The sequence below is a fragment of the Macrobrachium rosenbergii genome, chromosome 18 (genome assembly GCF_040412425.1).
Source record: "Macrobrachium rosenbergii isolate ZJJX-2024 chromosome 18, ASM4041242v1, whole genome shotgun sequence".
Taxonomy (NCBI): Eukaryota; Metazoa; Arthropoda; class Malacostraca; order Decapoda; family Palaemonidae; genus Macrobrachium; species Macrobrachium rosenbergii.
This window is the reverse complement of record NC_089758.1, coordinates 14,264,234-14,289,233: the sequence shown is the minus strand read 5'-3', so window position 1 is coordinate 14,289,233 and position 25,000 is coordinate 14,264,234. Positions and strand designations below refer to the sequence as shown.

General features: G+C 34.1%; 1 protein-coding gene across 1 annotated transcript in view; it reads left to right on the top strand.

The window, feature by feature from the left end:
• Positions 1-25,000, top strand: part of LOC136848140 (PDF receptor-like) — a 428,361-nt gene that overhangs the window by 285,198 nt on the left and 118,163 nt on the right. The window contains exons 4-5 of the mRNA XM_067120412.1: positions 12,919-13,079; positions 19,580-19,683. Of these exons, the coding sequence (XP_066976513.1) occupies positions 12,919-13,079; positions 19,580-19,683 (265 nt within the window). The remainder of the gene's footprint in view (positions 1-12,918; positions 13,080-19,579; positions 19,684-25,000) is intronic.

Genomic DNA, 25,000 nt, shown 5'->3' with positions numbered 1-25,000 from the left:
TTTGGTTACTGAATGAATACCTTTCGATGTTATCAGTGTCACAGCCAGGCAGAACTGATATCATCTGAGAGCGCGGTACTATAATGTCATGCATTATCTAGTTGCCAGGGGAAGGGGGCGTGGCCGAGTGATATTCTTAAAATAAAATGCGTCGATTATAGTCAGATCACAACGCTGGATAGAAGAAACGATGTTAGAATGCTGAGGTGAGCAAAAAAAAAAACCCTAATTGTTATAGCTTTCCTGTGCAATTTTAAAAGTTGGTATTTTAATTTTTATCAAGATCTTAAGAAACAAAAAAGTTTGATTTTACTTCAGTAGGATTCATTACTTGTTGTAGTTATTGTTAGGAGGTTAGAAGTTTATAATTTTCTTTACGGATTTTGAAACTACTTTTTTATTGTTTTACTTAATTTTAGGAATTCGTTTGCTAAAATTTACATTAAGTAGCTACAGTTTTCCAGTTACAGTTGCTTAACAGGAACATAAATTCTTTTGGGTGTTGTGTGAAAAGGGCCCAAAGATTTATAGCTGAGACTCCAGGGAGAAAATGGTGATATTCAACAAAAAATTAATGTTTTACAGAAAAGTTATTCCCTTGGTGAAAATGATTGACTTCTGGAAAATTGAGCGCCTCCCTATCTTCTCGTGAATTTGAAGAAAGGACACCATCTAAATTATTGTGAAGGTTATGTCAAAAGGACCTCCCTCCAACTTTTTATATATATATATATATATATATTATATATATATATATATATATATATATATATATATATATATATATACATATATATATATATATACATATATATACATATATATATATATATATATATATATATATATATATATATATATATATATATATATATATATATATATATATATATATTTGAGTGGAACTTCGTAAGCATTGCGAGTTACGTGGAAGAGAATTTTATGATCTACCAACAAAGTTCTTCGGAAAGAGAACCCGCAATGTTATTAAAAAAAGTTTCGAATATAAAATTTCTTATCTACCTCGAGGGGTGACTAAGAAGAAAGTGCTCAGAAACTTTCGGTCAATTTTCCGAGAAATATATACCGCTTCTTTCCTTTGTTCTATTGTCTGTTTCTTTGACAGAGAGGAAAACTTATTACCGAGGACTGAATTTTACGTGAGGGAGAACTGTTTTATTGAAGGAACTTTGTGGAATAAACTTCTTATCATCTTCAATCGTTTTTCCCTTAGAAAGTTATCAGTATACTGTTTTATTGACAGTCATCCACTACACTGCTTTTACCTCAAGAATCAAAGTACAGTGGGTTTATTGCAAAGTGGTAAAAACGCCAAATAAATAATAGTTAGATATTTGTATAAAGAGTCCCTCACGCTGCAGTACTATGCTCCGCAATTGAGGGATAATTTTGTCCTCTTTTAACCAAATTATCGTCCTTTGTAACGAGTTCAGAGAACAACAGGTCTGAGCAAGTGTTCCAAATACAGATTAAAACTCCTTTTTAGTTTTCTGACAAGAAAACTATTGTGCTCGCTTTGTCTGTCTGGCCGCACTTTGTCTGCCCTCGGATCTTAAAAACCACTGAGGCTAGAGGGCTGCAAATTGGTTTATTGATCATCCACCCTCCAGTCATCAAACATACCAAACTGCAGCCCTCTAGCCTCAGTATTTTTTAAAATTTTATTTAAGTTTAAAGTTAGCCATAATCTTGCTTCTGGCAACGATATAGGAGAGGCCACCACGGCCGGCTAAGTTTCATGTGCCGCGGTTCATACAGCATTATACCGAGACCACCGAAAGATAGATCTATTTTCGGTGGCCTTGATTATATGCTGTACAGAAAACTCGATTGCACCGAAGGAACTCCGGCGGATTTTTTACTTGTTTTCTGAAAGTTTAAAGTTAATGGCAGCCTTAAAGAAGTGTCCAAAGTCAGTTTAAGATGACGCGTTTTTTACGACAAAAAAACTCATCCTTTACTGAAATGCTAAAGAAGTTAGTATCATCCTCTGGAGGATGTTTCGAGTTCAGTTTTAAATATCTCGTTTTCTGTAAAACAGTTAATGTCATTGAGTTAGTGTTCCAAATACAGTTACAATTACACACTTTCTGACAAGAGGTTCAGTTTCTTTTCTGAAAGCTTAACGTTAATGAAAACGGTGAAGGAGTGTTACAAAATTCCATTTGCTCCTGAATCCCTAAAGTTTGTTACAGAGTTGAATTTCAAAATACCGTATTTTTAACAAAAATTCTTTTTTTTAAACACTAAAGTTAAAGCCAGCCTTGAGAATTTATAATAAATTTAAAATTTTGAATTTACCAACAACATTTCCATTCTTTTCAAATTTAGTTGTAGGTCCTTCATTGTATAGCATAATTTCCATACTTTCCTGAAACCTTAAAATTAATTGTAACCCTGAGGGAATGTTTCATATCTAGCTTTAGACTTGGCATTTTTAACTATAGTTTTATCCTTTTTTTGGGAAGCCTAAAGTCCACGCTGACCCTGATGGATAATCTCAGATTTAATTTGAAATCCTGACTTTTTTTTTTTACAGTAATTCTATCATTTCCTGAAATTAAAGTTAATGTCAGTCTTGACGGATTGTTGTAAATTTGGGTCTAAACCCCTAACTTTACTTTACATAAATCCCGTCCTGTTCAGAAAGCCTGATGATAATGCCAACTGTAAAGGAGTAGTTCAGGTGTAGTTCTAAATTACGCATGCGTAGGCCTACTAACGGACAGGTAACGAAAGGAATATTGACTGCTAGATGATACTTCTTAGTCAGTAAGAGCAACGGTAACAGTTCTCGACAGTCACTTTGAATGAAAAATAGACTTTACGTAGAGAGCCTTGCAGTCTTTATTTGTTTCCCTCAAATGCCTCCAGTGTTCGGATGTTATATTATTCTATTCTATCTGCGATCGGAGTTTCTGTGCGTTCTTTTGTAAAGAAGTCGACCTACTTTCTTGAGCAGCCTCGTAAATTGACTCCAAACAATGTGAATACGTAGGGATAGGATAGGACGGAGTTATGGAGGAGTATCGGCAAAATGGTATGGGAAGAAAATAGAGAGAGAGAGAGAGAGAAATGTACGTTTCATACCATCAAAAGGAATCAACAGTATTTGAAGATGAGAGAGAGAGTGGGATAGAGAAAAGAGAGAGAGAGAGAGAGAGAGAATACAATCTGGAAAATAGAAATATACATGCCATGTCACCACGGAGAGTATCTGACAGAGAGAGAGAGAGAGAGAGAGAGAGAGAGAGAGGGGCTTATTCATTACAGCTCGCATCGAGAGAAATAGCCATAGACTGCAGTGCAAGAATAAAAGACCAGATAAAAACCACAGCTCATTTGTCGATTAACCGTAGGAATTTCTCCTCACTGATTCGAGTGAGATCTAGAATTAGATCAAGTATTTTTCGCGCCTAAATGAATTGCGTTCACGGTCGGGGAAGAAACGGAACTGAAACGGGCATTTTTTTTCTCCTTTATTTTCTTTATTTTCTTTTTATTTTTTTAAAGGCGAACCATTTTCCAGTTTTATGGAAACCCATAACAGAATTCTTCCTGTAAGGAAAATCCCCTTCCTTGCTGGTTAACTCCAATTTCTATCCCTAACCCTCCTTTTTTCTCGTTTTCTGCGAGACTGGACTAGATTAGAGCCTTGGAATGGTAAACCTTTGTGAGTTGGTGGCAGCAAAAAGGAGGTTGACTTGATATTTGACCTAATGATGGTTTATGCCTAGTAGATTCGTAACAACAAAATGTCTTCATCAGTGGAAATAGATAATGCCCTAAAATATACATATACACAACAATTATGTGTGTATGTATGTATATATGTATATATATACATACATACATACATACATACATACATACATACATACATACATACTAAATTTAGTCCAGTTCAATTGTCGTAAACCATTCAAACTTACTTGTATACGTACACTCATTAGTAGCATAGTAAATCCTGGTAAGTATTGAACGGTTATATAAAGAAACATCAGACTACAGATTTGATTTTGTATCAAACTAATTACACACACACACACACACACACACACACACACACACACACACATATATATATATATATATATATATATATATATATACACAATTACACGAAAAGTTTATAAATTATTTATCCGTTGGACAAATATTTTCCGTATCATTTTTAAGCCTTTGAATATTACATGAAGTTGAGTCTGCTGTATATATTTTTGGGTTGTGTACAAAAGCTGTTTTATTTATCCAATCCATTGTATATGAAATAAACATTTCATTATGTTGTCTGTTCATATATACCCGCAGGTAAATATTAAATACAGTCTCAAAAATATTTTCCACTTCTATATGTATTTATGTACATATTTTTTTCATTCATACTTGGAAGCTTTTATGAAAAACGCACTCCAAACAAAATCTTCTGCATTAATTAGTTCTGTAATGGTTTGTAGTTTACTTATGTTATTTCAAGAGTACAAACTTGACCTCGGATTTAGTCACTATTAAGTCATCGTTTGAAATGTATTTTGTATACATAGTATTCATTCATACTTGCAGTATTCGTGAAAAACGCAAACCTAAAAAAATCTTCTGAACCAGTTTAATAGTGAATTACCAGTGTCTGCATTTTATTTACTCGTGCTGTCTCTGTGGAACAGTCTTGATCACTGCTCTCCTCACCAGTTACTCTTCGTTTTAAATGTATGTTGTATACATAGTATTCATTCATACTTGAAGTATTCGTAAAAAGCGCACATCTAATGAAAGCTTCTGTACCAGTATAATAGCGAATTAACAGTCTTACTTTAGTTTTTCCAGGAGCACATACTTGATAACGGCTGTGTTCACCAATTTCAGTTTTTTTTCAGCAGCGTATACTTGATAACGGCTGTGGTCACCAGTTTAAGTTTTTTTTTCAGGAGCACATACTTGATGAAGCCTGTGTTCACCAATTAAAGTTTTTTCAGCAGCATATAATTGAAAACGGATGTGTTCACTATTTACTCATCGTTTAAAAAAAAACTATTCCTGAATAATGAGTTTCATTCCTCGTTTTAAAAACAAGTACAGTGTCATGAACGTTGGACAGATACTCGAGAAAATGATTTTTTTTTTTCCTGGCGTCAGATATTCTGAGACGTAATGACGGTGATTTGAAGGTTTGAAAAACTAAGACATAATGGAGGCCTTAGAAGTCCTCAAGACAATCCTAACTCTTTGAAACAATGAGATACGAGGGCGTGGGTGATAAGTAATTTATGAGGACGCTAGTATAAATTAAAGTTTAATGATGTTTGGTGAAATAAACACGGAACGTGACAGACATGACTTAAAAGGTATATTGCAACGATAGCTTTACTTTTCCCTTACGGGAGATTTTTTCTCTTTAAATTATCGTCCGATAGTGATTCCTGGCGCAGTTTTCTGCATGTGCTGTTCATTCTTCATTTAGCAGCAAATGAATGATTGAATGAGTGTAGAAGCTTGACGCCAACATAGTTTTTTTATGCAAACAGTTTATCATTGCACTCTCACATATATTATATATATATATATATATATATATATATATATATATATATATATATATATATATATATATATATATATATGAGTGAGTCACTTACAGGTTCATTCATTCACATATTCATTCAGCTATTCATATATTGCTGCATGAAGAATATACTGCTCCAGGAATTCCTAGCAAAAAATTATTGGAAAAGAAAAAAAAAACTCCCTTTGGGAAAAATAGTTCTCGTTGCAATATAACTTTTGGGTCTTGTCCCGTTCATATTCAATTTTTACTGTAACAGACATAACAAAACTTTATTCTATGGTACAGTGGTTAGTGCCATGGAGTGCCACTTCAGGGCGATGAAAAATCACTGGCTTTGTATCACGATCAGTTACTGCTGCAGCGTGGGGTCTGTGGTGGGAGGTTGAAACAAACATTCTTTGGAAGCTTGAATTTCGAGTCAATGGCCTTTACCATTATTATTATTATTATTATTATTATTATTATTATTATTATTATTATTATTATTATTATTATTATTATTTTATTTATTTAAAATAATAATAATAATAATAATAATAATAATAATAATAATAATAATAATAATAATAATAATAATACGAGTATATTGACGTCCTGGTGATTTACATAACACCCACGACCTCATATCATTGTTTACAAGAATTATGATTATCTTCAGGACTTTTACAGCCTTTATTATTTCTAAGTTTTCTCAAACCTTCAAATAAGCATCAACGATTCTCAGAATACTTGAATCCAGTGGAGAAAAAAAAGAAACCTTCGTTATCTCAATGATCTGTTTCAAGTTAATGACGCTGCGCTTGTTTCTGAAGCGAGATAGGACTCTAATCATCAGTCAGGAATAGTTTTTAAACGATGGAAACAAGTGACCAAGTTTGTGTTCCTGAGATAACAAGAATAAGTAAAATAGTGTTACAATATATATGTATATATGTATATATATATATATATATATATATATATATATATATATATATATATATATATATATATATATATATATATATATGACCAAAAAGAAAATGCAGTTCAGGCAAAGATGATCTAGGACTTCAGACACAAAATGACAAATTAATCCAGTCTTCGGCCCTCAGAAAAAGGAAAATCGAATGAGGTCAAAGGGTTCTTGTACATGTCGCAAAGATAGTGAAAAATGACAGTTATGACTTGGATCTCTTCTAAGCTCTTTCAATCTTAGATCAGTTCCCAACAATCATTTCATTCCCAGCCTTTAATACTGATGGACGCCCAGGGATTAAAGTATTACAAGGAAATGTAACTTTGGGAAAACCGCGGCCAGTACGAAAGAAGTCGGATTTCGAAACAAGGGTGTTTTCAAGAGAGAGAGAGAGAGAGAGAGAGAGAGAGAGAGAGAGAGAGAGAATTATATGTCAAGAGCCATTACTAGCTGGTATTGAGAAAAATATTTGAAAGAATGAAATGTACATTCCAAAACATCCCTAGCGGACTACAGTATTTGAGAGAGAGAGAGAGAGAGAGAGAGAGAGAGAGAGAGAGATAGAGGACGATCTGAAAAACAGATATGTACATACCATACCACCACAAAAAAATCAACATTAACTGAGAGAGAGAGAGGACGATCTGAAAAACAGAAATGTACACTCCATACCACATAAAAAAAACAACATTAACTGAGAGAGAGAGAGAGATCGGGGAAAGGTTTGGTTGGTAAGGGCTCAGTCCTTTACACTACAGTATATTCACCAGTATAAAAGAGAGAGAGAGAGACTACACGTGTAACCCATAGAACCCCAAATAGTCACTGATAAATAGCATCCCTCCATGCTAACTTGAATAGCCTAGCTATAGAATAATTAATGACCTCTTGTAAGAAAAACGTTTACATTTTATCACAGCTAAGGATAAGCTTTTCAATTGGACAATGACGAGTAGGGGAACCATATTTGGGGAGATTTATGAAGTGGAAGACCCCGTTTTAATTCCCCTTTTGAGTATCTGCGTTCTTTGTAACTAATCTACCAGATTCGAATAACAGACAAATAGCTGGAGATGTGTTTTTATGGCGGCTGAGATACATTTAGTTACTTTTTTTTAATCCTTTTTTTATTTTTTTCTTAATAATATGTTTTAGTATGTCAGTTAATTCGTTGAACAGTTCCCTGAATTAATAATTAAATCTGCAGTATTTCACGGGACATATTGTCAGTGACATTCCTCGTAAGAAATCAGTGGAAAATCATTAATGGATTTATTTGCAATGACCATTTCAGGCTTCATGAGAAGTTCAGCAGGGGTCTTTATGAAACATTCCTGAATCCATAAAAGTCTCATAATAGCATGGGTCACTAAAATGGTGAGGAATATATATATATATATATATATATATATATATATATATATATATATATATATATATATACTATATATATATAATATATATATATATATATATATATATATATATATATATATATATATATATATATATATATATATATGTATATATATGTGTATGTGTTTTGCTTGTATGTAGCAACTTATGGACAGTAATTTTGTATGGAGCCCCTAAAACAAGCAATCCTCGTATATATATGTGTATGTGTTTTTGCTTGTATGTAGCAACTTATGGACAGTAATTTTGTACTTGAGCCCCTAAAACAAGCAATCCTCGAAGTTCTTTTATTTTACGTGATCCTGCTGTTTTCTCCTTTCTTTATAGTTTACTTGCAAACTGTATAGATTCCAAATTCTCTCTCTCTCTCTCTCTCTCTCTCTCTCTCTCTCTCTCTCTCTCTCTCTCTCACACACACACACACACACACACACACACAAACAAACAAACAAACAAACAAACAAACAAACACGAAATCCAGATAGATGTAAGCATTAAATTTCTTTAAATAAAATTACTGTTTTGACCCTTCCATAAAAGTAGTGTTTTTTTCTCTCTCTCTCAAACAGACAAACAAATACGACATACAGATAGATGTTAGCATTAAATTCCTTTAAATTAAATTGGTTTTGATTCTCCCAAAGGGTAATATTACTTTCCTGAAAGAAAAGAAAAAAATTAAGAAAAGAATAAAAAAAAAAAAAGCTTTCAAAAGCAATCCCATTCAAGGGAAGTCGAGACCATCTGTCTTGCTTGAGAGTTCACGTGAGAAAGAGCTCTTGGTTGAAGGCGGAGGATGAAGCTGGGAATATATATCATTCTTACGGTAAATTGCAAAGCGTGGGCGAGAAACTGCCCTCGGGACTGTAAATGATTAAACGTGACATTTTGCAATCATTTGGCGACTTATAGAGAGTCCACTGGCAGTTTTTGAAAGATAAAATTTAAGTAAGGTGTAACAGAGGCATATATGTATTTTCATTACTTTTCGATTGGGTATATCAATCTGCCTTACTTGGTAAGTCAATCAAAAATTAAATATATCCAAAGAAATAGGTCAGATAGGAAGAGGTTGACATTGGGTCAAAGGTAATCTTCAGAATCCATTTATTTCATCTAAGAACCCCGTTGGGGAGGGGGTAGTGACGTCAGTGCATCTCATGCAATGATGCATTACTTAAGGTTCTTTGCAGCGTCCTTTGGGCTACCAGCTGCAACCCCTTTCATTGCTTTCATTGTACCTCCGTTCACATTCTCTTTCGTCCATCTTACTTTCCTCCGTCTCTCATCAAAATTGATTCATATTGCGAATGCGAGATTTTCCTCATGTTACGCTTTTAAAACCTTGTTACTGCCAATTTCCGTCTCAGCAGTGACTGATCTCATAGGTCCCAGCGCGTGGCATTTGGCCTAAATTCTATATTCTATTAAATTCTATTCTTTCATCTAAGAATGTGCTATAGGACATCAGTATACCATCTATAATTTTTTTTCATTTTTGTGCTGTACCTATAGTTATTAATCGAAGGCGTGTTCCTTAGACGCAGGATTTATGGAAACACGCGAGATTTCATATTATGACGTTCGTGCTGTTGTAACCAGAGCATCCCTATTTCATCATATGTCGAAATATTCTCTTTGAAACAGTTTCATTTGTGTGCTATAACCGTAGTTAACAATCAGAGACGTGTTTCACAGAAGCAGGATATAAGGAAACCGAAGAGATTTCATATTATGACGTTGTTCCTCCTGAGCAATCTCCCAAGAGAGACTGAAATTCAGTTCGAGAGTATGCAAAGCTATCACGCTCTGACAAAAGATTTCCCCATAACTTTCGGTAACTCTGTTTTAATCTCCCCTTAACTAGGGTACTTTCGAAGGGGGGATTACAATCCGCGAAGGAGGAGATTACCGCCAGATTGATGGGGAATTGGAAGACGTATCAAAACTTTTGCCAGTGCTGTGTAAACTTTTTCAGATCGAGCCAATAAAGTACCTCCAAAAATATTTCACACAATGAAAAAAGTTAATTCCCTGATGTCGATACGAGACTGGAATTAACTTTTTTCATTGTGTGAAATATTGTTGGAGGTACTTTATTTTACTGACTAGTCGTTTTATTTTCCTAACGGATGTTTTTGATGAATGTTAGTCAAAAACATCCTATCGGAAAATAAAAGTCAAAAACATCCTATCAGAAAATAAAACAGTCAAAAACATCCTATCGGATAATAAAACAGTCAAAAACGTCGTATTGGAAAATAAAACATGTATTCAACACAAGCAAAAATTTACGTACTTCAGGAAAAGAATCGTTATTGTACAGAAATTAAATTTCCTATAAAAAAAAACTTCTAAAACGCAAAGATTCAGTCATTATCAAAAATGATGCAATGAAAAATGAAAGATTTTAAGTGAAAAATAGTTGTCAGGAGGCCAGGATCTCGTTGCCCAAGAAAAACGTAAAACTTACTGATGAATTTTTGTTTTAACTTTACTGTGGAATGAAGTGTGCAAATTTTTATCCATCGTTGAAAAATATCGTTTTCGTTTTTGTTCTTTTTTTTAGTTTTCTGTTAAAGAAAAGTGTTGTGCCCGCTTAGTCTGTCCGTCCGTACTTAAAAATTGCTGAGGCTAGAGGGCTACAAATTGGTATGTTGATCATCCACCCTCCAATCATCAAACATACCAAATTGCAGCCCTCTAGCCTCAGTAGTTTTTATTTTATTTAAGGTTAAATTTAGCCATAATCGTGCTTCTAGCAACGTTATAGGATAGGCCACCACGGACCGTGGTTAAAGTTTCATGGGCAGTGGCTCATACAGCTTTATACCTAGACTACCAAAAGATAGATCTATTTTCGGTGGCCTTGATTATAGTACTCTGTAGCGGCTGTACAGAAAACTCGATTGCGCCGAAGAAACTTTGGCGCATTTTTTACTGGTTTTTTGTTGTATACTAATGTAGACATCCATTATTATTTCTCAAATGATATCATTATTAATATTGTGTACATTTGCCCGTTTTGAGCATATTATTGCAATATCTTGAGGTTAACTCGTCATAATACTAAAACCACATCAAGGGAAATTTTTCCGTTAAATTTGACATTTACAAAAATTTTTTTTTTAACAAAATTAACAACAGTAAACCGGAAAGTTACTTCTAAAATATAGAACCTCATACTACGGAGTTTTTTCTCAAGTATCGACGGATGGAAGCAAAATTATTTTTATTGTTAATTATAAAACCTGTAATGAGATCGCTTCTTTAAAACTTGACCTTCAGAGTAGGGAAAGTAAACTGAACTGATGTTATATAAAAAAAAAATAGTTCATCATCGCCAGTCATAAGACTAGTGAATCTTTTTTTTTTTATAATATTTCCTTTTTCAATAAAAGGAAATCAAATATTTACAGCAGAATTAGTTTTTACACGTGTTTTCTAGTTTATTGAAGCTTTTAATGAATATCCTACGATAATTTTACAATGATGTAAAGTGAACAAGTAATCAGAATTGAAATGATAAATTCACTTCTTCCCTACCACTTAAATTAATTGCATTTCAGCTCAAAACGTTTTTAAATATTTAACCAACATTGAAACATTTTTTTATTTAATCCATGTAACTTATCGTGACAGCGTTCTCCACTGTGGGAAAATCACGTGGTCTTCCGAATTTGTTAAAAAAAAAAAGTATTAAAGAAACTTTGTGTCGTGATGGAATTAGCAAACTTTATCATGATAAACTTCTTAATGAAGCTAAAAGTTTTCCAGAGGGGAGATTAAGACATAATGGTGATTAAACGTAATTGAAGTCTTTGTTGCTCACAAAATGGTTCTCTGTCTACTTTTTTCTGCCAAAGACATTGGGCTTCTTAAGTGTGTTGTTCTGGAACGGTAAAAAGAGGGAAGGTCGTCCGGCTCGAGATGATAGATGAAGTGGAGTGTGGATGTATCAGATAATATAATAATAATAATAATAATAATAATAATAATAATAATAATAATAATAATAATAATAATAATAATAATAATAATAATAATAATAATGACAACAGTTCTGAAAAAGTTAATATTTTTTGTAATTTTTTCACATTAATAATAATAATAATAATAATAATAATAATAATAATAATAATAATAATAATAATATATAATAATAATAATAATAATAATACAACTTCTGGAAAAATATCAATATTTTTATGTAATTCTTTACATTATAAATCTTTTATGTTAATAATAATAATAATAATAATAATAATAATAATAATAAAAAATATTTGCCATCAACTTTATCCTCTCCAGGATATATCCGCCAACATATAAATCTCCCATTCAATCCACTGAATTCTCATTTCCAGAATATTTCTCATAATTACTTCATCAATCCCTTTCTTTCCAGATCGTGTACCACTCAGCCCATCAACTTCATTATTTCAAGGATGGGAATCTTATTTAATCTGTCAAGTTCCTCCCAGAATATGTCTCTGACTGAATCCACCAACGACATACTTTCCAGAAGGCATTTCTCATGTAATCCATTAAATTCCCATTTCCAGAATATCTCGTAATCAATTCGTCAACGTCTTTCTTTCCAGACCGTCTACCACCCAATCCCTCACCTGTATTTGTTTCTTTCCAGAATATGTTTCTGACTGGATCCACCAATGTCTTTCTTTCCAGAATATTTCTTTCCATTTAATCCAACAAACTCCCATTTCCAGAATATCTCGTAATCAGTTCATCAACGTCTTTCTTTCCAGACATCCACCACTCCAACCCCTCAACTTCATTTTTTGTCCTTCCAGAAAACAAACGGCTTACTTTCCAGAATATATCTCTCATTTAATCCATTAAATTCCCCTTCCAGAATACCTCGTAATCAATTCGTCAACGTCTTTCTTTCCAGACCGTCTACTGCTCAGTCACTCAACTTCAATTTGTTTCTTTCCAGAATATGTCTACAAATGGTGCGACGTGTCAGGACGATGGACTGGCAAGACTCCGGACGACTTCAGTCTTCCGCAGGGCTGGACGAACTACACCGTCTGCTTTACCAAGGCAATTCAGGAGATTATGAAAGAGCTCTACAAGCAGTCCGACGAAGATGCACAGGTAGAGTTGGGTGATATTTTTCATTTTACGAAGGCGTGGTCAGGGACACTCACGCACGCACACACATACTGTGTACATTATATATATATATATATATATATATATATATATATATATATATATATATATATATATATATATATATATATATATATATATATATATGCTGTGTGTGTCTGTATATACATAGATAGATAGATAGATATAATAAAGAGAGGATGATTTCAAAGCAAAAACAATAAAACTCATATCCACATTCGAGCTTTAATTGATGATTTTGGGTGGTTCGTTTATTGAATAAAATAATGAAATTGATATATAATATATATATATATATATATATATATATATATATATATATATAATGATAATTTAGTGTGATGTAGCAAGACCTGGCATAATGCTTTGATTCACGGAAAACAAGTACAATTAAGCTTTAAAGTTACCTGTTTTCATTTTCTAAACTACAATCCTTGAGCATGTTTTGTCTTTTTGTCTGTCAAATTATTCCTCTTAAATTTCGTACCGGATGATAACTGAGAGAGAGAGAGAGAGAGAGAGAGAGAGAGAGAGAGAGAGAGAGAGAGAGAGAGAGAGAGAGAGAGTATATTTGATTAGCATTCAATTTTCGCGTAAGGAAAGAAAGGGAGAGAGAAACAAATTTAATTATGAAAGCCCTTGAGTTCTGATAAATCTCAGGAAGTAGAAGCTGTATTTTGTTTTGTAAATAACAACGGTATTCCTCTGATCCCTTTTCACAGAGAGAGAGAGAGAGAGATACATAAAAAAAAAATAGTGAGAAACAGTGAATAACGACCGACCCTTTCGGCTTTCCGTTTATAAACTGAACCTTGGCAATTTTTGATGGGCCATAGATTTGTGAACGAATGCTTACGCCAGCTTCTTCTGTAATTGCATCTCGGATCCCGGTGATGATTGAGCCTGTGATCTCTCTCTCTCTCTCTCTCTCTCTCTCTCTCTCTCTCTCTCTCTCTCTCTCTCTCTCTCTCACACACACACACGCACACACACATACACACTCTATATTACTCACAAGCTTACTATTAAAGTGGCAAATGCGTACGCAAAACACACAAACACGCACGGACACAAACACACATTATATATATGTATATAGACACACACACACACACACATATATATATATATATATATATATATATATATATATATATATATATATATATATATATATATATATATTATATATATATATATATATATATATATATATATATATATATATGTGTACATATAATATACATATATATATATATATATATATATATATATATATATATATATATATATATATATATATATATATCTTATGAATACCAACAATTCAATGAATTATTATTCTGTATGAAAATCGTACATTATCCGCAATCCGCAGTCACAATTCTAAATACCAATATTCATTACTCTCCCTTTCCCCGTGTCACTTCGTATTTCGTTCTTTCATTTCTAAGAGCCATTGTTTTTTCCTCTTATATTCTCCTTCTCATATTCTATGTTCCGCATTTCATAAATATAAACCCCTTCGCATTTCCAGTCATTTCTCGTTATTCCTTCCTATTACTTTGCCTCTCCCTACGTAGATCTGTTCTTCATTTCATTCCTTTTAAGTGGTATCCTCCCCTGCCCCATCCCCCACCCCACGCCCTTACGCCTCCCCCTTCCTCACAGACTTCCTCCCCTCCCCGGCCACCGTCGCCTCCCGACGCCTATGAATTATTCATGGTATTCAGTAGACGGAAAATACTGTTTTGTGTGTGAGTATATCTCACTTAATGAATAATTCCGGAGCCGTCACTCTCCTTAACAATGAATCCTGTTTTTTTTTTGTTTTTTCCACGGCGTAAATTACGCGCGCCGGCGTCGTAATAGTGAATATTTATCAAAAGTGCTTCAATCTTTTTAGTTGTTTTATTATTGTTTTCTTCTTTTTCATTTGTTACATTTATTTCTTTGTTAGGTTATGCGTGGAGTTGAGTTATACTGGTGTTAGGAAAATTGTAGCAGCCCCAACCTTGAAATAAACTTCATTTGAATAGTACCTTTAATTCTCTCTCTCTCTCTCTCTCTCTCTCTCTCTCTCTCTCTCTCTCTCTCTCTCTTGAATAAAGGAAATAGCTGCTCTCTCTCTCTCTCTCTCTCTCTCTCTCTCTCTCTCTCTCTCTCTCTCTCTCTCTCTCTCTCTCTCTGGCATTACTAAATGATGTTTTTGAGGGCTAAATGGCCAAAAGTATCCTAGCGCTTAGTTTGACATCCTAAATTTCATAAAATCTCTCTCTCTCTCTCTCTCTCTCTCTCTCTCTCTCTCTCTCTCTCTCTCTCTCTCTCTCTCTCGGGCATTACTAAATGATGTTTTTGAACGCTAAATGGCCAAAAGTGTCCCAGAGGTTGGCTTGACAGCCTAAATTTCTTAAAATCGCTCTCTCTCTCTCTCTCTCTCTCTCTCTCTCTCTCTCTCTCTCTCTCTCTCTCTCTCTCTCTCTCTCGTGGTCGAAGGAAATTGTCGGTGAATGCTGACGAAGCTTATCGTTGAATTAACATGGAAATATCTTTCCAATCCTTCTTTCCTTCATTGCAGGCAACGTGAGCCTTTGTCATCGCTGCAATATTGCAGCTAATGTGCCTAATCTATATGGATTTTACCATTTCAGGCGGGAAATCCTGCAAATAAGTATCTTGTCGCTGGGGTCTTGTATTTTGAGGGGTGGGGGTTACATTCTATTTTTCCTTTTCTGGAGGAATATTTTTTTTATTTTATATATACAATAATATCTTTATTCTTAGTCCTCCACTTAGACTTATATCCTTTGTTTTCACTGATTGTTTCTGACTTTAAACGCAGTTGTACTTTAAATGTATTTATACTTCAAATGCACTTGTACTTTAAAAGTATCTGTAATTAAATGCATTTGCACTGTATATGTATTCATACTTTAAAAGCATTTGTACTTTAAATGTATTTATATTTTTAAAGCATTTGTACTTTAAATGTATTCATACTGTAAATGCATTTATACTTTAATTGCATTTATATTTTAAATGCATTTGTACTGAAATGTATTTAAACTTTAAATGCATTTGTACTTTAAATGTATTTATCCTTTAAAAGCATTTGTACTTTAAATGTGTTTATACTTTAAATGCATTTGTACTTTAAATGTATTTATACTTTAAATGCATTTGTACTTTAAATGTATTTATACTTTAAATGTACTTATACTTTAAATGCATTTGTATTTTAAATGTATTTATACTTTAAATGCATATGTACTTTAAATGTATTTATACTTCAAATGCATTTGTATTTTAAACGTATTTAAACTTTAAATGCAATTGTACTTTAAATGTATTTATACTTTAAATGCATTCATACTTTAAATATATTTATACTTTAAATGTATTTATATTTTACATGTATTTATACTCTACAGACATTTCCACGATACGTGTATTTATGCATTAAGTGCATTTATACTGTAAATGTATACAAGCTGCGTTTCGAACTTAGGCATATATTATTGTGTAAATATGTACGCAAGATCTTGTGTACATATTTAACACTATAATATTTGCGTAAATTCGAAGCACAGCTTGTATACAAGTACAGATACTCCTGCACGCATTTAAGATGAACATATCTGCATCTATCCTAACACAGGTATACACGTGCTACTGTGTGCTCCGGAAGCAAATTATTCAATCACAGGCGCAAAGTTAAATATCGAATAAAACAGTATTGTTGTATACACTGAGGGAGCAAATACTTTTACGCGTATTCGAAGCCTGAAAATACTTGGAGGGTATTTCAGGCAGACATACACAGTTACATTCCTTGTACAAATATACTTCAGTGCATTGCAAACAAATATACCAGCAGTTTGTTTGTCGGTGTAATAGAATAAGGGATATTAAAAAAAAGTTGGGGGTCAGTAATGTATTGTTTTGTTTACCCATCTAATGACCAATCTCCAACATTTCTGTCTTCTGCCGTCAAGATTTTGGAAGTTAGGGTTCTGTTTTGGGACCAGAAAAAAAAAAAAAAAAAAAAAAGATTTCCCACTCTTATCGTCATCAAGTCTGGACAGGGGAGAGGATTGGAAAACCACTTAATGGTATTGAAAATTGCAACAAATGTTAGGGCACTGGGGTCAATATAAGGCCAGAAGTACGGGGAATGAAGAGAGATAGGAGATACCCCTAAGGTTGAAGTAAAATTTAAAATTGTAATTAAGTATTAGCTTAATGATCAAGCATTAGACGAAATGACTCAGCGTTTTTCTAAAGCAGCATCAAGTACCGTGATTTGAGGAATTAATGCCAAATAGATATGAAAACCAAATGAGACAAGAAATACTTGTATACTAAATACCTATAACTGTTGCAAACAATGTTGCATCTGGATAATTTTGACATACATAAAACGAACATCATTATTGGCAATACATTTCATCCTGATAGTTTTGACAGGTACATAAAACGAAAATCATTATTGACAGATGATTTAAATGTAATAGCAGTAGCTGAAAAATAATACCTGAGGTATTCTAATGGAAAGAATATTCCGTTGCCTCTGTGTGAAGAACATCATGGCTGTTCCGTAATTACATTCCTGTGATATATTACTTGCTTTTGATCATTACGGTGAAAGATGGCCGTGGTGATATCGTCCATAATTATGGGTAAATTGATGTTTGTTAGAACAACAGCAATTAAATAGATTACCAAAGCAATTTTTCATAAAGTTTCATTAGGGGAAAAAAAAGCTTTTGTTTGTACATAATAACCAGTCTATTTAAACTCAATAAATGAAGGGACGTAAGGAAAGTTATTAGTCATTGAAAAACTGCGTGTTTTGAAAAAGATTTCCTGGTTGGAGTTTTACATATATAGGAGTGTGTGCATGTGTAAAATATATAGATACATGAATAGATACACGTACACACACACATATATATATATACATACATATATACATACGTACATTTACACACACATTATATATATATATATATATATATATATATATATATGTGTGTGTATGTATGTATGTATAGGTAGGTGTTCTATGTATTTGTGTATTTTACACATAATAATGTTTGAGTGTGTACGTATATACATATATGTATATATATATATGTATATATATATATATATATATATATATATATATATATATATATATATATATATATATATATATATATATTAATACTTATTTGTTTACCTAAGTGAAACACCAGTCTTACAAAGCATATACAGTGAAGCGAAAAATGAGGAGAGAGATACACACTGAATGCTATGCTAAATCTCCTTTATTTAGCAGGAGTCTGTTTGGGACCTGTAGCGTTTAAGAACGTCTAATATCACCAAATTACATAGCGGGTTTTATTGATAATATCAGTTCCGCTTTAATTCCTATAAATCCATTATTTACAATCTCTACCCCAATTTCAATGTCTATTCAAGTTCCACGCTTAGTTTTTCATTTTATTGACCTACTTCATTAAAAAAAAAATTCCGTGTTTATATTTGCTTGTGTGTTTATGCAAGCAAACAATGACACGGTAAACAAGTTAGAAGTTTAAGTCAGGGTTTCCCTCAAATAACCTCTAAATATAGAACTCTGCTCTTTCGGTAGAGAGGAAAGGTGTTTATTTTAGTCCGGTTCTTAGAACGAGTTTAACAAGTTTGTTAACCAATGGGATTTTATTTCTTCCCTAATTTTCAGGACTTGTTCGGGACTTAAGTTTTTTACTTGTTTACCCGCATACTTGTTACCGTGTATTATGTAATTTTTTTTTATGTTCTCGTAAAATTTGAAACAGGATTTTATTTAATCAAATGCCGAAGTACAGATCTGGATTCCTTTGACCTCAAAACTTTGACAAAATCTCTGTGCGCTTTGTAGAATTCCAAAATAAAGCAGAATTCGTATTTTACGGCAAATGAGATCATGATCAAACGTTATAGAGCAATCAGTGCAGCCATGCTTCGGACTTTCCCGCAGTTTTAAATTAAATTTACATCCATAAAATTAATATGAATTCTGAATCACCGAGAGATTTTATGACAATTTTTTTATGTCATACACCTTTTCAGAATGTTTTATATGTCGCAAGAGAATGAAATTTACCTATATAAAATTAATGTGTGTACTGAATCAGTGAGAGATGTTATGGAATTTTTTTTTCATAACCCCTTTCTGAGTGTTTTGCATGTAGCAAAAGACAGCTGACTTTTTCCAATCAAATTTACATCCACCGACAGATAGTATGGTCATTTTTTGCTTCATTTTCCTTTTCAGAATGATTTACATATAGTAAAAGATGGCTAACTTTTTTTTCCCCACCCAGTAAATGCTATTTTCTTTTCCTAATTTTTGTTGTGGTATATAGGTAAAAGAAAGCTAACTTTTATCCTTTTCCAATAATGCTAATTTTTTCTTAATTATTTCTTTGCAGACGAAGATAGACATCGCCTTGGGCACCAGAATTATGGAGATTGTAGGCCTCAGTCTGTCACTCGCCTCACTATGCGTTTCCCTCGCTATATTTTTCTACTTCAGGTAAGTGTCTTATATATGCACACACACTATACACACACACACACACACACACACACACACATATATATATATATATATATATATATATATATATATATATATATATATATATATATATATATATATATATATATATATAATTTATATTATATACATGACATACATATATACATATTTTTCTATGCAACAACGAAAGCCTACCTGTCATAGAATCCATATTTAGACTGGCCATTTTCCAGCCTAGGGCCATCCTCTGTATATAAGTACGTAAAATGAAAGTACCTTGATCTGAGCTTCGGTTCGGTACGTACCGTCCCCTGTTCAAAGGCTTGCAGTCTCGACTCTCCCCTGTAGTACCATAATTTTATACGGTATTTGTGGTCTAGTGCATATGTATTATAAGGCGTTTTTTCTTTAATAATCTATTAGCTTTTTATTTTTTTTCCACATTCTCAAGTTTACCTGCCATGGTACTTATTCCCAAGTAGTTTTTCCCCTGTCACTTATAGATCTCTGGAAATGTCAACCATAAACCCTTCTTAGGCGAATCCTATGCTGTATTACTGCACTTCTATAATGACATAGTATTTTAAGTTCTTAGGTAGACATACATTTTAAGTTATTTACTTGATGACAGAAGCCATCGTTCATCTAATTAGGTCTCTGTGAATTCTGTTTATTGATAAAGCTTATTTTTTGTACATCAGTATTTCAGTCTGTTTATCTCTCTAATTATCTATTTTTATTGCAAAGCATTTTATCAGTTTATCTCTATATCCTTCCCATTTTCTCACGACATTCAAGATGCTCGCTTCCTTCTCCTTTTGAGACTCATTTTAAACGTCGCTTCTGAAAGCATTTTTGAATTTCCTTTTAAATGAGCTGATGAGAACACCCGGAATTTCTTGAAGTCATTAAAACTTTTTTGGAATTTTGTCATCACGTCTGAAATCGTTGTGAACCTCTGATCGCTTTTCGCTGTATTTGAAAGCACCTTTAGTTTTCTGTAAAAGAAAACTGTTGAGATGGCTTTGTCTGTCGGTGTGCACTTTTTCTGTCCGCCCTCAGATCTTAAAAACTACTGAGGCTAGAGGACTGCAAATTGGTATGTTGATCATCCACCCTCCAGTCATCAAACATACCAAATTGCAGCGCTCTAGCCTCAGTAGTTTTTACCTTATTTAAGGTTAAAGTTAGCCATAATCGTGCGTCTGGCAATTCTATAGGACAGGCCACCACCGGCCTGTGGCTGAACGTTTCATGGGCTACGGCTCATAAAGCGTTATGCACTGTACAGAAAAACTCGATTGCGCCGAAGAAACTTCGTCGCATTTGTCACTTGGGTTTTTTGTGGGTTGGGTGTTGATATTCTGAGTTTTTAGGAAGGGGAGTTTGTTTTGGTGGGTGGTGGGATGGGCGTTGATATTCTATGTGATTTTTTTAGGGGTTTGGGGCTGGTTGGTGGGTTGGGTGATGATATGCTGTGTAATTTTTGGGGGAAATGGTTGTAGGATGGGTGGTGGGTTTGCTGTAGTTGGTGGGTTTGCTGTAGGTGGTGGGTTGGGTGTTGGTGGTGGGTTTGGCATGGGGGTGTTGGGTGTCGGTGGTTGGTTTGGCATGGGTGGTGGGTTGGGTGCTGGTGGTAGGTTGGGCATGGGAGGTGGGTTAGGTGTGGATGGTGGTGGGTTTGGCATGGGTGGTGGGTTGGATGTTGACATTCCGAGTATTTTTTGAGGGGTGAGAAGCTGGCGGGTGGGTGGTGGGTTTGGTGTGGGAGGTGGGTGGGTATTAATATTTGTGTGTAAACGTGAGTGTTCGCGTTAGGCTGCTTTTTGTTAAGTTTATTACTTAGGCAACATTTCCTAATCGACAAACGGTAAGCTGATTTATCATGACCTACTACAGAAGTGCGGTTTTGAAGAATTCCTCTTAATAGTCGATTCTGATTTAATTTAGTCTTATTTAAGCGTCTCAGGGTGAACCCAGGATAGTATACACACACACACACACACACACACACACACACATATATATATATATATATATATATATATATATATATATATATATATATATATATATATATATATGCATATGCATATGTATAATATATGTAGGCTTCCTCTCATATCTCAGAGATGATGCAACAGAATAAACTCGTCTATATTCTCTCACTACAGTGAACACACTATTACGCAGCGATCTTTACTTTGACCACCCGGAAAAAGTTTATGTTTTTTGAGGGGGCAATTTGAGAATTTTCTCTCTGTTAACCTCATCTCGTGCGCCTAGAATACCAGAAAGGTAACACTGTTATATAAACTCATTAGAGCCATTTTAATTTGTTAAGCATTTCATAAGCATAATTAACATAATATTTCAGAAAAATGTAAATCATACCTCGGGGCTGGCATATCCGTTTTAGGTTAAAGGTCATCTCCATTCTATATGCCTCCTTCACAATGGATGAATTTCAATTCTTTAATATATCAACGTTTTCAGAGTTCTATTTAATTCACGGGAAGCTTAATTAAGCTGCTGCTGCTGCTGCTGATAAAAGCTTGGTTTTAAGTTTTCTGAAAAGAAAACTATTGTGCCGGCTTTGTTTGTCCTTCCGCACTTTTTTTCTCTCCGCAATTTTTCTGTCCGCCTCAGATCTTAAAAACTACTGAGGCTAGAGGGCTGCAGATTGGTGTGCTAATCATCCACCCTCCAATCATCAAACATACCAAATTGCAGCCTTTTAGCCTCAGTAGTTGTTATTTTATTTAAGGTTAAAGTTAGCCATAACCGTGCGTCTGGTAATGATTTAGGCCAGGCCACCACCGGCCCATGGTTAAAGTTTCATGGGCCGCGGCTCATGTGGCATTATACCGAGGCCACCGAAAGATAGATCGATTTTCGGTGGCCTTGATTATACCCTGTACAGAAAACTCGATTGAGCCGAAGAAACTTCTGCGCTTTTTTTTTTTATTTGTATCGTGGCGTTTACAAATATCCAAGCTGATTATAAACCATGCATATCATGTTGTACGTTTGAATGGTTATCTTTACTCAATTTTTACTTTTATTCAGTTTACTCACTATTATTTCTTTCACGTTGGATTATCTTACTCTGTCATTTCGTTCACGTTGAATTATCTGTTCTGTGGAATCTTTCCACTTTATTGCAAGTGAATGTTGTCGCCGGTTTGGCTATAATGAGAATGATAATACTACTATTCATCATCATCATTGTTATAATAAGTGTGGCAAAGATACCGCCCTCGCGGCATACGATAATGAGTCCCAAATTTTGGATTCATCTAACGATATACGGAACCGACTTTCTTTCATTATAAAAGATAAATAAAAATAAAAAAAAATTGAAAATAAAGACAAGTTGCTGTATCTATCAAAGCGACAATAAGGACTCCACAACATCCTTCTCTCAAGGGAAAGTAACCATCCTCTCTCAAGGGAAATAAACCATCCTCTTTCAAGGGAAAGTAACCATCCTCTCTCAAGGGAAAGCAACCATCCTTTCTCAAGGGAGATAAACCACCCTCTTTCAAGGGAAAGTAACCATCCTCTCTCAGGGGGAATAAACCATCCCCTTTCAAGAGGAAATTAACCATCCTCTCTCGGGGGAAATAAACCATCCTCTTTCAAGGGAAAGTAACCATCCTCTCTCAAGGGAAAGCAGCCATCCTCTCTCAAGGGAGATAAACCACCCTCTTTCAAGGGAAAGTAACCATCCTCTCTCAGAATAAACCATCCCCTTTCAAGGAATAAATCCTCCATCCCCTTTCATCCTTTCAAGAGGAAAGTAACCATCCTCTCTCAAGGGGGAAATAAAGATAAATCCTCTTTCAAGGGAAAGTAATCATCCTCTCTCAGGAATAAACCATCCATCCTCTCAGGGGAAATAAACAATCCCTCTTTCAAAGTAATCAAGAAATAAACAACTTTCATAACCCTCTCTCAAGGGAAATAAACCACCCTCTTTCAAGGAGAAGTAACCATTCTCTCTCAAGGGAAATAAACCACCCTCATTCAAGGGAAAGTAACCATCCTCTCTCAGGGGAAATAAACCACCCTCTTTCAAGAGAAAGTAACCATCTTCCCTCAACGGAAATAAAACACCCTCTCTCAAGGGAAAGTAACAATCCTCTCTCAAATGAAATAAACCACCCTCTTTCAAGAGAAAGTAACCATCCTCTCTCAAGGGAAATAAACCACCCTCTTTCAAGGGAAAGTAACCATCCTCTTTCAAGGGAAATAAACCATCCTCTTTCAAGGGAAAGTAACCATCCGCTCTCAAGGGAAATAAACCACCCTCTTTCAAGGGAAATTAACCGTCCTCTGTTAAGGGAAATAAACCTCCCTCTTTCAAGGGAAAGTAATTGTCCTCTCTCAAGGGAAACAAACCATCCTCTTTCAGAGGAAAGTAACCAACTCCTTAAGGGGAAATAAACCGCCCTTTTTCAGGTGAAAGTAACCGTCCTCTCTCAAGGGAAATAAACCATCCTCTTTTAAGGGAAATTAACCGTCTTCTCTTAAGGGAAGGTAACTATCCTCTCGCAAAGGAAAATATATGTAAAGTGGAATTATAGGTACAAGCAGCCATATGAATGTATATGTATTTGTCTGCTTGTAGGTGTATGAGTGTTTGTGTGTGTATGTGTGTATGGGAGCCTTAAACACGCTTTCCATATGTATATATAATATATATATATATATATATATATATATATATATATATATATATATATATATATATATATATATATGCCATGCTTGCAATACTCAGAAAGTGCTTGGAGGATATTTGTTATTCAGAAGAATCGCAGTAAATCCTTCTAGAAGTGTCTCCCATGCACTTTCCCAGAGAATAGTTGCCCATAAATGTGATGGAATTTTCCTTATGGCGCCTTTGATATCCACCGAAAAGCACCTCCTTGACCTTCAAGAAGTTATCCTTCTTTTGCTGTATCTTTATGACCTTTCTCTTATTTTGACCTTTTTTATTATAATAATTATCATAATTATCAAATTATCAAAATACCAAAGTGGCAGTTCTTATAGTTTGTTTTGTTTTATTTGTTTTAATAATTTTAGAATCCTTTGTACTTAAATATGTTTGGGATTTTATGCTAACTTTATCATCTGATATGTGTTACTGATTGGTTGATTTAAGACTCAGTAGGCCGTATACCAGTACGGCTCCTGCCTCATGGCGGTCTGTAGCTATTTTAAGGTGTTTAAGGGTTAAGGGTAAAGAAGTCCTGGTGTGAAGCTTGGGACTTGCCAACCAACCGAAACGCTGTTTTATTAA